Raw genomic sequence first — 13,750 nt, forward strand, 5'->3', positions numbered from 1 at the left:
TGGGCCCACCCCCCACCCTCAGGGACCACGAGTCCCGCTTGAATCAAAGACACAGGAGACGACAGCCCTGGCGGGGATAGCACCGTTTATTAAGAAAGATCAAGACAAAGACCACAGGAGGGCCCCTTCTAGGACACAGGGGCCAGGCGTCCCGGCCCCACGTCTGGGGGCTGCTGGTGGGGCGGGCGCGTGCCTCCAGGCGGGCCCTCGGGCGCCCACAGACGGGGCAGGACAGGCACATCCCCTCCCTGCCCCTCCCAGTCATGTGTCCCAGCTCCCCGCACCCAAGGCACTTACTCTTTCTGACCACCAAGGCCTCTTCCCCCCATGTCCCCTGGGCCTTCACTTCCAGATCCGTGGGGGGGAACATGGCCTGGTGCGGGCAGGAAGCCCCTCTCAGTGTGGGGCTCTGCCTGTAGCAGCTCCTGGTACGAGTGGGCTGGAGTTTCCCTTGCAGCCCCTTGAGGGCAAGGGGGCCCTGGGCTAGGTGTGGGGTTGGTGGGGAGGGGGCGATGCAGGCCAGGAGGGCTTGGTGGGAAGGGGAGGCTGCCAGGGGCCGGGGGCCCAGCTGGTGTGCTAGGGGCGGAACGGGGCTGGGACGTGGGCTGGTGGAGGGAGTGGGGGCTGCCTGCCCAGGGTGAGCTGCCTTTTGCTCCACAGTTGGCACTAAAGAGCCTTCCCAACCCAGAGGAGGATGGCCAAGGCCAATTGATGCCCTCCGCTCCGGGTATCTGGTGAGGCTCCAAGGTGGCTGGCAAGGTGCCGGGCTGGAAGCCGATGTCGGCTCCACAGAAATGAGGGCCACCGCCCCGAGGCTGAACAAACGGGCGGCCCAGCACTGCCTTGGGGGGGGCTCTGTTGGTGGGGGCGGTTCTGACCCCACTGAGCCACTGCGCCTAACCCCGAGTCCTGGTGGCCCCCCGAGGCACCGGCTCTGGTGCAACCTGCTGTGCCCACAGCCTGTGGCTCTGCCCAGGTGTGTTTGTGGGTGGGGGCGGGAGGGCGTGACGTGCCCACCCTCCAGTCCAGCCCAGGGCAGTAGCAGCAAAGCGTGGCATCGCCTCGGTTTCTTACAAAATATTCATCATCATCATAATAATAATATTAATAATAATATAGTCGCCGTTGCGGGGCTGGGGTGCGGCCCAGGAGTCCGTGCGGGGCAGGCAGGGCCTACGAGGGGCAGGGGCGTGTGTTGGCCCCTGCCTGGGCACGGTGCTGCATGTCTACTGGCTGCGGGGGCGGGCCGCCGGGCCGGGCGGAGTGCAGCACCAGGTTCTTGATGCAGCCCGTGATGCCCGAGGAGAACCTGCCCCCGGTCAGCACGGCCACATCGGGGGCTCCGCCTGCGGGGTGGGGGGAGAGGGCGGGCCCATCAGCTCCAGGAGCCCCGGGAGGGGCTCCAGCTCTGCTGGGGGGTGCAGGGGCCCCCAGTTCCCCCTCAGCACCCAGAGGAGCAGGGCCCCAGCCTGCCCCGAGGCCGGCCTTCAGGACTTACCGACGTAGATGCTGCCCTTGGTGTTGACCGCCACGTTCGGGCCTGGGGACTGGCCACTCACCAGCTCCTCTCCGTCCACCTGGATGGAGCCTCTCTGGCCCTCTCTGCATCGGAACGGGAGTCCGGCCCTCACCCGCTATTCCCCGTCCTCCCCAGCCCCATGAGGGTCCCCTCCCTTTATGACAGAGAGGTCCGCCTCCTGCTCCCCAAGCTTTTTCCTGTCCCCCAACCCCCGGCTGGGTGAGAGATCTGGCGCCACACACACAGCTTCCGAGCACCCCACCCGGATTTCCCCCATCCCCTGGGGTGCTCGTGTGCCCATCCCCGCCCGCTGTCCTGGAAGTCTGTGCTCTGGGTGGTGATCGCCCCGCTGACCCCGCCCTCAAATTCTGTCTCCCCAGAGCTCAATGCCTGCCCCCTCCATGTGATGGGGGAACTCTGGCCCCTCACCCCAGTGCCCGGGCGGGGGGGCTCCCTTACCGCAGTGCCGTCACACGATGCCACTCGCCATCGTTAATGGGGTCTTCGGAGACCAGGCGGGCCTCCCCGCTGCCCAGCTGGTAGCTGCAGGCACACAGGCCCCAGAGGGCGTGAGCAGGGGGTGGGACTGGAGTGGGGGAGTTGGGGGTGTGGCTGGGGAGGGGACCGGAGGGAAAGCCAGTGAAGGAAAGGGGGGTGAGGGAAGAGAGAGGAGGGGCCGGGACCCACCTGAAGACGAGGTGCCCGTCCTGAAGCCCAAGACTGATGAAGTCCTTGCCTCGGCCGGACTGTCCCGTCTCCTGCCAGGGAAACACAGCGTCTCTGTGGCCCCAGCGGCTGTGGCCACCCCCCTTCTCTCTTCCCCGGCCACCAAGAGGCTGGGGAGCCTGAGGCCCCGGGCCAGACGCCCCACACTCACCTCGCCCTGCCAGACCAGGAGGCCGCTGGCAGTGCTGGTCCGAACCTCCAGCTCGATGGTCTCAGGCACCTCGGGGAGGCTGCGGTGGAGAAAGAGGGTGAGGGGGCAGAAGTCCCACCCCGGGCCCACAGACCTTCCCAACACTGGTCTTACCTCCTGGAGAAGATGCGGCCCGGGAGAGCGAGGAAGCCGTTGTCATAGAAGTAGGCTCCGTACTGCCCGGGGGCATCTGTGGAGGGGCAGTGGGGGCGATGCTGGGAGCCCCGCCCACCCCCATGGAGCATCCATCCCGCACAGGTACCCCTGACCTCTGTCTCCATCCCGACCTGTACTGCTCCTAAGGGGCTCTGAACCTGCGGCCCCTGGGGACCTAGGGGGCTGTGGGCAGAATTCAGGGGGCTCTGAACTTGGCTGGGAAAAGATTACAGTTCTGGCCTTGCTCACTTCTCCCTGAAGGTTAGCCGCTGCTTCAATTACGCAGGTAGGAGATACATTGAAGGTGACTCGGTCACCAGCGGGAGATTTCCTCACCCCCGTGGGGTAGTTACAAGCACTTAAAAACATTGTTTATGCTTATTGCAACTGTGGTAGCTGTTGGGACTAACAACCCTAAATCTTGTATTTAATGGTTAATAAAGAAGCAAAAAATGTAAATGTTTTGATGAAAGTGAAAGGGTGAGTCACTCAGTCATATCCAACTCTTCGAAATCTCATAGACTGTAGCCCACCAGGCTCCTCTGTCCATGGGATTCTCTAGGCGAATACTGGAGTGGGTTGCCATGCCCTTCTCCAGGGGGTCTTCCCAACCCAGGGATCGAACCTGGGTCTTCTGCACTGTGGGTGGATCCTTTACCACCTGAGCCACCCGGGAAGCCCTTTGATAACCTTGTTTCAGGACAACTGAAATTCATTTGAAATCCTACGTGCTTCATTCATTCTGTGCGGTCAACAGGTAGGGTGATCACCCATCCCTATTAACCGGTTTCTGTTCTGGTTCTTTTTTTTGATTGTGATGGGTCTTCCCTGTGGCCCTCAGGCTCTAGAGCGCACAGGCTCGGTAGCTGCAGCGTGTGGGCTTAGCTGCTCCAAGACATGTGGGATCCTAGTTCCCCGACCAGGGATTGAACCCACGTTCCCTGAATTGCAAGGAGGATTCTTAACCGCGGGACTGCCAGGGAAGTCCCCTGTCCTGTTTTAGCTCTGCAAGTCCCTCATTCCCAGAAGTCTCTCAGCCCTGAGCAGACTGGGGCAGCTGGTCACCCAGGTCAGTAGCACGTAACGGTTCTGAACCCTTGAGTTCCCTCCATCTTACAGACGGGGAGACAGGCTCAGGGTGAGGGACTTGCCCAGGAAGTGGGAAGCTGGATGGCAGCCCAGATCTTAAGGCTGCATCACCCACCCTGTGTGTGTGGCTATAACATTCCCAACCCTACCTGCTCAAAGCCATTCCATAGCAGCGCTGGCCCCTGAGGCCTGGCAGCTACCAGGGTAGGGGACACATCAGCGGCCTCCACCAGCTGATGAAGTGAGCAGCTAACAGTTACCGAACACCTACTGTGTGCCAGTTACGGGGCAGGAAGTTTCACATCATCCAGCTACAAACATAATTTTTAACTGGATCCATGTCACAACCCTATGTCTTTGCTACAATTCACAAAAGCTAATATTCTGCATTTTTTATACTCTTGAGAGTCCCTTGGACAGCAAGGAGATCAAACTGATCAATCGTAAAGGAAATCAACCCTGAATATTCACTGGAGGGACGCGTGCTAAAGTTGAAGCTCCAAAACTTGGGCCACTGATGCGAGGAGCTGACTCACTGGAAACAACCCTGATGCTAGGAGAGACTGAGGGTTGTAGAAGCGGGCAGCAGAGAGTGAGATGGTTGGATGGCATCGCTGTCTCAATGGACATGAGTTTGAGCAAGCTCCGGGAGATGGTGAGGGGCAGGGAAGCCCGGCCTGCTGCAGTTCATGGGGTCACAAGGAGTCGAACAGGACTTAGGGACTGAATGCCAAGGACAATATCCTGTGTCTGCTGTGGGCCAGGCATTGTTTGAAGCGTTTTAAATACAGTAAAGAATTTTATCCTCACACTAAATTTTTTCCAAAGTTTTGTGGAAGGATGTTGCTTCTTTCTATTTAATACATGAGGAAACTGAGGTACAGAGAGGTTAAGTGACTCACCCAAGTCACACAGGCGGGAAGTGGCAGGGCTGGGATTTGAATCCAGGCCCTTACCCACTAGACCACCACCTCTCCTATTGTATTAGTGATAAGTAAGATATGTATCTAGAAATCAGGTAGCACAAGCCCCGTAAATGATGTTCAGTAAATACATTTTTAAATTGGAGTGTAACTGCTTTACAATGTTAGGTTAGCTTCTGCTGTACCGCGAAGTGAATCAGCTATATGTATACTTACATCCCTTCCCCTTTGGACCGCCCCTCCCCCACCATCCCACCCATCTAGGTCTTCACAGAGCACGGAGCTGAGCCCCCCGCGCTATACCGCAGGCTCCTACCAGCCCTTTTTATGGTACACATGGTAGTAAAATCATCATCATTGCTTTTAAACAAACTGTGGAATGCTCGAGAACGAGGGTCCTGCCTTATTCATCGGACATTTACTGCTCCCGGGCAGGTACGGGCACACGCATGCCCTTGTTGCTTTATGCGTGAATACAGAGCAGAGAACGGAAGTGAGAGGAGTGTGCGGTCACCCAGCCTGCAAACACAGGGCAGACCCGGTGCTAGGCAGCTCGTCTCTCCTATGCTGTCTCTGCCCAGGGAGCCTCTCACCTGCTCGTCTCTCCTTCTCACCTGCTCGTCTCTCCTATGCTGTCTCTGCTCAGGGAGCCTCTCACCTGCTCATCTCTCCTTATCCTGTCTCTGCCCAGGGAGCCTCTCACCTGCACCGGTTTTATTTAGAAGCCAGGATGGAGCAGTGAGGGCGGTGGGTCACTGGAAGAGGAGCTGAGAGACCCAGAGTCTGGGAAGGACAAGTCTGCTCAGCTCCTCTGGCTGTTTATGCCCAGTACATACCGTTGCCCCCGCTGCCTTCAAGATGCCAGTCGGACTCCACCAGGCCGTGTGCAGAGCCTGTGGGGAGAGGCAGGCTCTGGTCAGTGGGCTGTCTCCAGTCCCTGGAGCCCCGAGGGGGAAGACGGAGAGAAGTCGGGGTGCTTACTGTGTTGGCAGCGTGGGCCTGAAAAGCCGGGGGGACAGAGGCAGTGGGTGCCCTGGCAGGTGCCCCCGTGTAGACAGGGCTCGTGGAGCTGGCAAGGGTTCTCCTCGTGCTCACAGAGGTCTCCTGTGGGTCGGGGCAAAGGTGAGTGGGCAGGGGCCGCAGCGGGCGCTGCCCACCCTGTGCCCCCTCCCTCCCAGCCCAGGGGCTCCCCCACCTTTGAAGCCATCTCGACACAGACACTGGAACTCGTACTCGCCCGCGGGCATGCACGTGGCACCGTGGCGACAGGGCTGGCGCTCACATGGCGAGCTGTCATAGCACTGCCCGACGCCCTGGCTGCCCAGGAAGCTGTAGGTGAGGTCAAGCCGCTTTCCGTTCACTGACACCTGTAGGCACAGGCACACACAGGGACCTGAAGAACGCAGCGGGCAGAGGCACGGGTGTGCCAGCAGACGGAGGGCATCAGGGGACCCCAGGCTCCAACCTGAGCAGTGAGGTGGGAGACTAGGGCAGGGAAAGTGTGAAAGTCGCTCAGTCGTGTGTCCGACTGTTTGCGACCCCATGGACTATACAGTCCATGGAATTCTCCAGGCCAAAATACTGGAGTGGGTAGCTTTTCCCATCTCCAGGGGATCGTCCCAACCGAGGGATCGAACCCAGGTCTCCTGCATTACAGGCGGACTCTTTACCAGCTGAGCCACCAGGGAAGCCCAAGAATACTGGAGTGGGTAGCCTTTCCCTTCTCCAGGGGATCTTCCCAACGCAGGGATCGAACCCAGGTCTCCCGCATTGCGGGCAGATTCTTTACCAGCTGAGCCACCAGGGAAGGAGGAACAGAGTCCAGGGCCTGCTGTGCGCCCGGGAAACACCCATCACAGCGGTCCCACCTCGGGACGACTTTTGAAAGCAGGTGCAATCATCCCATTTCACAGAGGAGGAAACTGAGGCTCGGAGGGGGAAGCGTCCAGTCCCCAGCACCCGGGCTGACTGCAGACGAAGCGAGGCCGCCCCGCCTTCCCTGTTGGTGGTCGGGAAGCCTGCTCACCTCACCCACACAGCCGTGGAAGCGGGCGCTCACGTTGGTGGCCGGGGGCAGCTGCACGGCTGGCTCCACGCCGCCCAGGTAGAGCAGGGTGTGCAGGTTGAGGCCCTGGCTCTTGCCAGGTGAGGAGCGCAGCACGGGCCGCCCGCCATTCACCTGCAGGCTGCCATCCTTGTTGAGACGCTCTGCAGACACGTGGTGCCAGCGGCCCAGGGCCAGCGGCTCGGTGCTCCGCAGGACAGCCAGGCCTGGGGAGGATGCCGGGCAGTGTTGGCACGTGGATGGGCCCCCCTGCCCTGGCCCACCCCCCTGCGGGAATTTGAGCAGGCACAGAACCTCCTTCAGCCTCTCTGTGCCTCCTGAGGAACCCCCAAAGAGGTCTAGGGACTCGAATCGAGTCAGACGGAGAGAAGGATGCAAAGATCAGGGTCTCCTGTTGGTCTGACTTCAGAATTTATTCCTCCTGCCTCTTGGGGCCCCGGAGGGCCCGGGGAGTGGGGCATGGAGCCGGGTGCCCACAGCCTGTCTGTGTTTGGTATCTGCACTCACCCGAGCCCAGCTCGTATCGGAACTCCAGGTGGCCGCCGACCATCGCCAGGGACACGAAGTCCTCCACCGGCCCGCTCTTCCCTCCACTGAACAGCAGCACCCCGTCGGGCGCCAGCGGCTTAAACTCCACGTCCAGGCGCAGCTCGTGGTGTGTGTTGGTGAGAGCGGGCAGTGCCAGGTAGGAGTCCGTGCCCGACAGGGAGGGGGTGGTCACGGTCACACCTGCGGCAGCCACAGCTCAGCTGGGGCAGTGGGAACCCCGAGGTCCTGGGGGCTCCGAGCAGGTAGCCTTCCTCCAGGACCCCTGCTCACCCCCACTGTCTAGTCTCAGAGGCTGGGGACCCACTGGGCAGTGGCTGCAGCAGTGGCCTTGAGACTCCCTGCCCCCTGGCGCTACAGAGCAGGCTGGTCTCCCATCAGATCGGGTTCCTCTCTGGGGCCCTTACTTAAGGAATTCAGGCTCCGGAATAACTGCATCATCCACAGGATCCGTCAGGGCCTCAGGGTGCCCTGCCCAGCTCCCCCTGTCCTCCCTGGGATCCCTGGGGTCTCAGGCCCCCGCTCTGCTTACCTTCCTCACACCTCATCCCTGAGCGGCCCAGGTGGCAGCGGCAGGTGTAGCCGTGGCCGTCGGGCCGGTTCACACATGTGGCGTCGGGTCCACAGGCCTCTGGGGGTGGGGGACACAGTGGGCAGTGAGGTGGGAGGGATATGGAGGTGTCCAGGGAGAGAGAGAGGGGTCCTGATGCCAGGGTTCTACCTACTGCAGCCAGGGCCTCGGCTGGTTAGCCCAGCCAGCCCAGGAGGGCTGCGTGGGGAGACGGGGGAGGGGGAAGGGACTTAGGCCAGGGGGATAGCAAGGCGGAGTGAGCCCGTGACTCCAGGTGTTGTTCCTGGAAGACTGCACCCGCCCGCGCTATGGTGTGGGGGTGAGGAGTCCCTGGGAGGTGGGGGGTGGGGTGAGTGCCCTGGTAACAGGTGGTAGATACCCAGGAGCGGTGATGGGGGCCAGGGGCCGTGCCTGGGTGCAGCGAGCGGGGTGAGGCCTTGGGTGGCAGAGATGCGAGGCGGAGGGGAATTGGTGTAAGCAGTGATGGAAGTCAGAAGCCAGGAAGGTCTAAGTACTTGGGGGAGGACCCACGAGCATGGTGAGTACTCAACCGCTGGGGGGGCAGGGGGTGGTTGAGGGTGGGTATGGAGGCGCAGTGACAGGCAGAGGGAATAGGCTGGCGTGGCAGCCACGAACGGGGCGGGTGGGTACCCACCTGGGTGGCAGTGCAGGGCCTGTGAGTGCTCACAGCGGCTCCCGGTGAAGCCAGCTGGGCACACACACACGTAGCTGCTGCTCTCCGAGTCCTGGCACTGGCCCCCGTTCTGCGAGGCAACCCCCAAAAGTCAGGCCAAGGACACCCTGGCCTTCCCCTGCTTCCCACGGGGTTCGGGAGCGGGGTTCTGTCACGGCCGAGGGCAGTGGCTAGGGGCAGCCGGGAGGAGGGTGCGGCCTGGAGGGTCACCTGGCAGGGCCGGTCCCGGCAGGTGGGGCAGTGGGAGATGCCATGTGCCGTGAGGTTGAGGTCGTGGAAGACGATCTCCTCGCCTTGGATGCGCAGCTCTCGGACACAGCCTGGGGGTGGGGCGGGCGGACAGGATGAGCCAAGGTGGGGGTGCCCGGAGGCCCGGGTGACCACGTCCTCCTGGGTGACCACTGGCTCGGCCAGCCCGGGGGGAGGTCTGGCCAGGGCTGCAGGCGGGGGGCAGGGGGGCTCACCTATGAAGCCGCTGCTCAGCCCCGCCTTGGGGATGGCGCCGTAGTCGGGATAGCCGCCCAGGTAGAGCTCCTCGTTCAGGTCCAAGCCCTGGAACTTGCCCTGGGCAGAGGGGACATGGGGAGTGGCAGCCGGGCTGGGCGGAGGTGGGAGAGAGGCCAGGCCTAGGGGGACGGGGCTGGGTCTCACCTGCGAGGTGCCATTGACCGGCGCCAGGCTGCCCACGATCAGGGAGCCCTGGGTGAGGCTTCGCAGTAGGGTCACGGTGTGGAACTGGCCCAGGGCCAGCGGCGTGGGGTGGCGGATGGTAGCCATGCCCGAGCCTGCGTCAAACCTGCTCCGCGGGGCAGGGGTAAGGGGACAGGGCAGGAGAGAGAGAACGTGGGGTCTGTAGGGAGGGCCCCAGGCAAAGGGGTCGACGCCACTGACCGCCTCCCCGCCCGCCCCACCCTGCCCCTCCCCAAGCCTTCTCCCCCTTACACTGTTCCCTGGGAGCTTGTCCAGAGCCGCCCCTGGGGCTCCAAGTGTGCCTGGCTCCAGGCCCCTGCAGCCTAGCATGTGGCCTCACTGCTCGTCTGAGGACCCTCTCTGCGATCACGTTTCTTTCCTTCTTAGTTTGCGGCTGGTGTCCCCAAACCGGGACATTACATTCCCACAAGGACCAGAATTTGACCCGTTGTGTTTATCTCTCTATCGGTGCCGGGCACACATTCAGAAATGACTGCTGAATGAATGAATGAAGGAGTTCTGGCCAACAGCCTTGCCCTGGAAGGTAGCTCTCAGCATCGCTGAGTGTTCAAGCTGCAGTTTTGTGCAGGTCAGAGGCTGGTTCCTCCACCACCGCCAGTGGGCTGTGCTGACCCTGGCAGAACGGAGGTCATCGAGGATAACAGCCACATCTCCTTCTTCCAGAATGCCCCTGATCGAAAGTCCTGCAGTCTAGTCCCCCAGCCCCCATAAATGGGGAGGGTGAGGGTTCTCACCGGAACTCGGGCCTCCCGCCCACGAGGCCGAAGGAGATGAAGTCGGGCTGCCTGTTGGCCAGGTTGGCAGGGCTCCCTGGGATCTGCTTCTGCCCGTTGTATAGCAGCATCCCTGGTGGGCACAGCTGTATGAGGGCCTCCCCGTCCACGCCCCCACCCCACCGCCCCCACCCCAAGCTGGGGAGCCCGCCCCTCCCTTGGGCACACCCCACGCAGCCAGGGCGTCTCACTCTCAGGACAGGACCTCAGATAGAAGGGCCTTGCTGAGAGTCCCTAGAAAGAAGCTGAACTTGCTCCACTTATGAGGGAGGGTCAATCTGAAGAAGGAGCGGGAGGCAGAGAGACTCACCGGAGTAGAGAAGAAGGCCTGGATAGTGCAAGTCAGAGACCCGTAAGAGGAGGGAGGAGACAGATGAGAGAGAGAGAGAGAGAGAGGGGGGAAAGGGTGAGGGGGGGAGGAGGGAGGCAGAGCGGAGGTGGGGCAGGAGGGTGGGGGCAGTCGCATCATGGCAGACTTGGAGGCAGGAGGCTTGGGTGCAGGCATCTCAGAGGAGTGGATGAAGAAGCAAGGCGGAGGACAGAGCCAGAGCGGGGGGGCCCGGCAGGTCTGGGGGCCCCGGGACAGGGGGGTCCGAGGACCAGCGGCTGCCAGGGCTGGTGCCACGCTGGCAGGGACTGCGGAGATCCCCAGCGTCAGCTCCGCTCCCGCGGCTCACCATCCGCGGAGTCCGGCCGGAAGGTGATCTTGATCTCAAACTTCCTGTAGGCGTCCTTGATGGTGGGCAGCGGCAGGAAGGAGTAGGGGGTCTGCGTGAAGTAGGGCACCACGCGCTCTGCGGGCAGAAAGCACAGTTCCAGACCACACTCCCCCGGGCGGGGGCAGGGTGCGGCCGCTCCCCCGGCGGGGGTGGGGGGTGTGTGGTCTCACCTGGCACCTGCAACTGGGCGAAGGCCTTGACCTTGCCCTGGCGGTTGGTGGCGGTGCAGACGTACGTGCCCGCATCCTGGGGCTGGACCGAGGGCAGCAGCAGCATGTGGTTCTCTAGGCGGCTGTCAGGCGGCAGGTTCCCGTCCAGCTGCAGACACACCAGCACTGTGAGCCCGGCTGCGGCCGGCACCTCCGTGGGGCCTGCCTCCCAGCCCCAGCCTGAGGCCCCCACCCTCAGACCCGGAGCGCGGACTCTGGGCCAAGCCTGAGGGTCCTGGGGACACGCCACTCAGGCAGACCTGCCGGCCCCCTGCCCTGCAGTTACCTTGCTCCAGGTGATTTCAGGAGCGGGGTAGCCAGAGACCATGCAAGGGAAGACAGCTGTAGAACCCGCGGGCACGCGGACCTCAGGGGGCGTTGAGATCTGGGGCAAGGCTGAGAGGAAGGAGGGGGACGCAGGCTGTCAGCCTGATGGCGGCCACTGCCTGACTCGTTTAATCCTCACGCCTTCCCTGGGAGGGAGGCACTGTCTCCCCGTTTCACAGATGAGGGAGCTGCGGCTGGGAGGCAAAGGAGCCGTTCACTCCTGGCTGCAACGATGGAACCTGGCAGAGCCAGGGCTTGGGGACGTATCCAACTGACTCCACAGACTGAACCTCGAAAACCCACCGGGCTGGAACATTGTGCAGCCCTTGAGGGACCTGAAAAGGGGGTACTAGGGCAGCGGGGGTGAGTTTGGGGGCGAGTCAGAGGGCCTGGGGTGAAAAGGAATAGCTTTTGAAGAACACACAGATTATAACTGCCTGGCATCATCTATGCCCGTGTTTCAGTTCTTTAATTTTAAAATCTTTAATCTTTTTTGCCATGCCACGTGGCATGTGAGATCTCAGTTCCCTGACCAGTGGACTGAACCCTCACGCCTGGTAGTGGAAGCATGAAGTCTTAACCACTGGGCCACCAGGGAAGCCTCAAGTTTTACTGTCTCGTATATCTGCTTTGTGTCTGTGTTGTCTCTGCCATCAGTGTGGGCTACAGGCGCTCCTCACAGAGCAGGCAGTCCTTCAGGTGAGGACTACGTGTCTGATTTTCTCCTGATGCCCCGTGGCACAGGTTTCCCTGCGAGTTCCAGCTGCCCCAGAGGACCACTCACGTCTATCCCCTGCTGCACCTGCTTGTTAGGAAAAGTGAAAGTGGCTCAGTCGTGTCCAACTCTTTGTGACCCCATGGACCATACAGTCCATGGAATTCTCCAGGCCAGAACACTGGAGTGGGTAGCCTATCCCTTCTCCAGGGGATCTTCCCAACCCAGGAATCAAACCAGGGTCTCCTGCATTGCAGGGGGATTCTTTACCAACTGAGCTACCAGGGAAGCCCTGCTTGTTAGGAAACCCGCTCCCTAAACACACTGAGCTGAAACTCCCCGCACGAGCGGGAAGAAGGAGGAGGGCAGGGTGGGCAGGAGACGGCCGAGCACCCCGGCCCCCACTGGCCCTCACCTTGCACAAGCAGCAGCACGTGTGACTGAGTGGTGCCCGCGGCGTTGGTGGCGGTGCAGCGGTACTGCCCGGCGTCGGCCAACTCCACGCGGGCGATCCTGACGATGCCTCCGCTCTGCACGATACCCGGCCGCAGGCGCCCGCCCACTTTGCTCCACGTCACCTGGGGCTTGGGGTCCCCCAGGGCCAGGCACTCAAACTCCACGGCGTGGCCAACCACCACGGACTGCACGGAGGTCCGGATGTTGATGAGTACGGATGGCAGAGCTGGGGAGGATGGCAGTAGATGGGGTGAGGCCGGCTGGCTGAGGCCCGGGCTCTGGGAGGCTGCAGATGACCCCGGGACAGGTGGACACTGCAGCCGAGGCCGCCATCATTTCCCTTGCCTTTTCCTGCACCCACTTCTCAGCATACTCGTTAGCTCTTTCGTTCATTCACTTCCTCACGGGTGCATCTGCCGTCATTTTCACTGGTTTGTCTAAGCACCCACAAACTCCGCGCATCTTCCTTCTCCCCGCCCTCTTTTGCAAGATTCATAAGCCCCCTTACTCTCTGCTAGTGAAAGTTGCTCCATTGTGTCCGACTCTTTGCGACCCCCTGGACTATACAGTCCGTGGGATTCTCCGGGCCAGAATACTGGAGTGGGTCGCCTTTCTCTTCTCCAGGGAATCTTCCCAACCCAGGAATCGAACCCAGGTCTCCTGCATTGCAGGTGGACTCTTTATCAGCTGAGCCACCAGGGGAGCCCAGATCTAAGCAAGATACAGTCAAATAATTCTCTTTATTTGTACACATTCAAGGGGTTTCTTTGGAGAAGGAAATGGCAACCCACTCCAGTATTCTTGCCTGGAAAATTCCATTAACAAAGGAGCCTGGTGGCTACAGTCGATGCGGTTGCAAAGAGTTGGACATCAGAGTGACTATCACTCACTCAAGGGGTTTCTTGGGGAATATGGTCCCTAAGCCTTTCATCTCTGTCCCCTGCTCTTAGCAGAAGCCTGAAGCCACCCTCCTACCTTGGACAACCAGCTGGGCACTGGCCTGGGCTTGCCCCCATGGTCCCTGGGCCTGGCACACATAGGTTCCTTGGCAATTCTGGTCCAAGTTCTGGATTCTGTGAAGAAACAAATAAGACATCGATGAATAAAAACAATTGCTGAGAATATTTGGCAACTGTGTAGGAGTTAAAAGCTGTCAGAGATCAGCACAGGATGTAAATTTCTAGTCTCCCCAGAACCCTGGGAGACAGGCAGGCAGGGTGAATGTCGCCACACCCATTTCACACCAAGACCTTCTGGTCTAGAGCTCAAGGTCACACAGTTGTCAGGCAGCAGAGCTGCAGTCTGGGCCATGTGTATGTATCTGGCCCCAGAGCCTGTTCCACTTGCCTTTAACAACAGTA

The 13,750-nt window shown here is 61.1% G+C and overlaps 1 protein-coding gene across 1 annotated transcript in view; it reads right to left on the minus strand.

Annotated features, from left to right (window-relative positions):
• Positions 1 to 66: 66 nt before the first annotated feature.
• The window catches only part of HSPG2 (heparan sulfate proteoglycan 2), a 109,994-nt gene continuing 96,310 nt past the window's right edge, over positions 67 to 13,750 (minus strand). Inside the window, 22 exon segments of the mRNA XM_070382771.1 lie at positions 67 to 1,346; positions 1,499 to 1,602; positions 1,979 to 2,062; positions 2,207 to 2,277; positions 2,397 to 2,475; positions 2,550 to 2,625; positions 5,440 to 5,496; positions 5,585 to 5,707; positions 5,799 to 5,970; positions 6,630 to 6,874; positions 7,176 to 7,397; positions 7,747 to 7,845; positions 8,441 to 8,549; positions 8,690 to 8,799; positions 8,944 to 9,043; positions 9,131 to 9,275; positions 9,925 to 10,036; positions 10,641 to 10,757; positions 10,853 to 11,000; positions 11,178 to 11,287; positions 12,349 to 12,615; positions 13,365 to 13,462. Coding sequence (XP_070238872.1) covers positions 1,174 to 1,346; positions 1,499 to 1,602; positions 1,979 to 2,062; positions 2,207 to 2,277; positions 2,397 to 2,475; positions 2,550 to 2,625; positions 5,440 to 5,496; positions 5,585 to 5,707; positions 5,799 to 5,970; positions 6,630 to 6,874; positions 7,176 to 7,397; positions 7,747 to 7,845; positions 8,441 to 8,549; positions 8,690 to 8,799; positions 8,944 to 9,043; positions 9,131 to 9,275; positions 9,925 to 10,036; positions 10,641 to 10,757; positions 10,853 to 11,000; positions 11,178 to 11,287; positions 12,349 to 12,615; positions 13,365 to 13,462 — 2,821 coding nt within the window. The 3' untranslated portion in view covers positions 67 to 1,173.

Source organism: Bos mutus, chromosome 2 (assembly GCF_027580195.1).
Source record: "Bos mutus isolate GX-2022 chromosome 2, NWIPB_WYAK_1.1, whole genome shotgun sequence".
In the NCBI taxonomy this organism is placed as follows: domain Eukaryota; kingdom Metazoa; phylum Chordata; class Mammalia; order Artiodactyla; family Bovidae; genus Bos; species Bos mutus.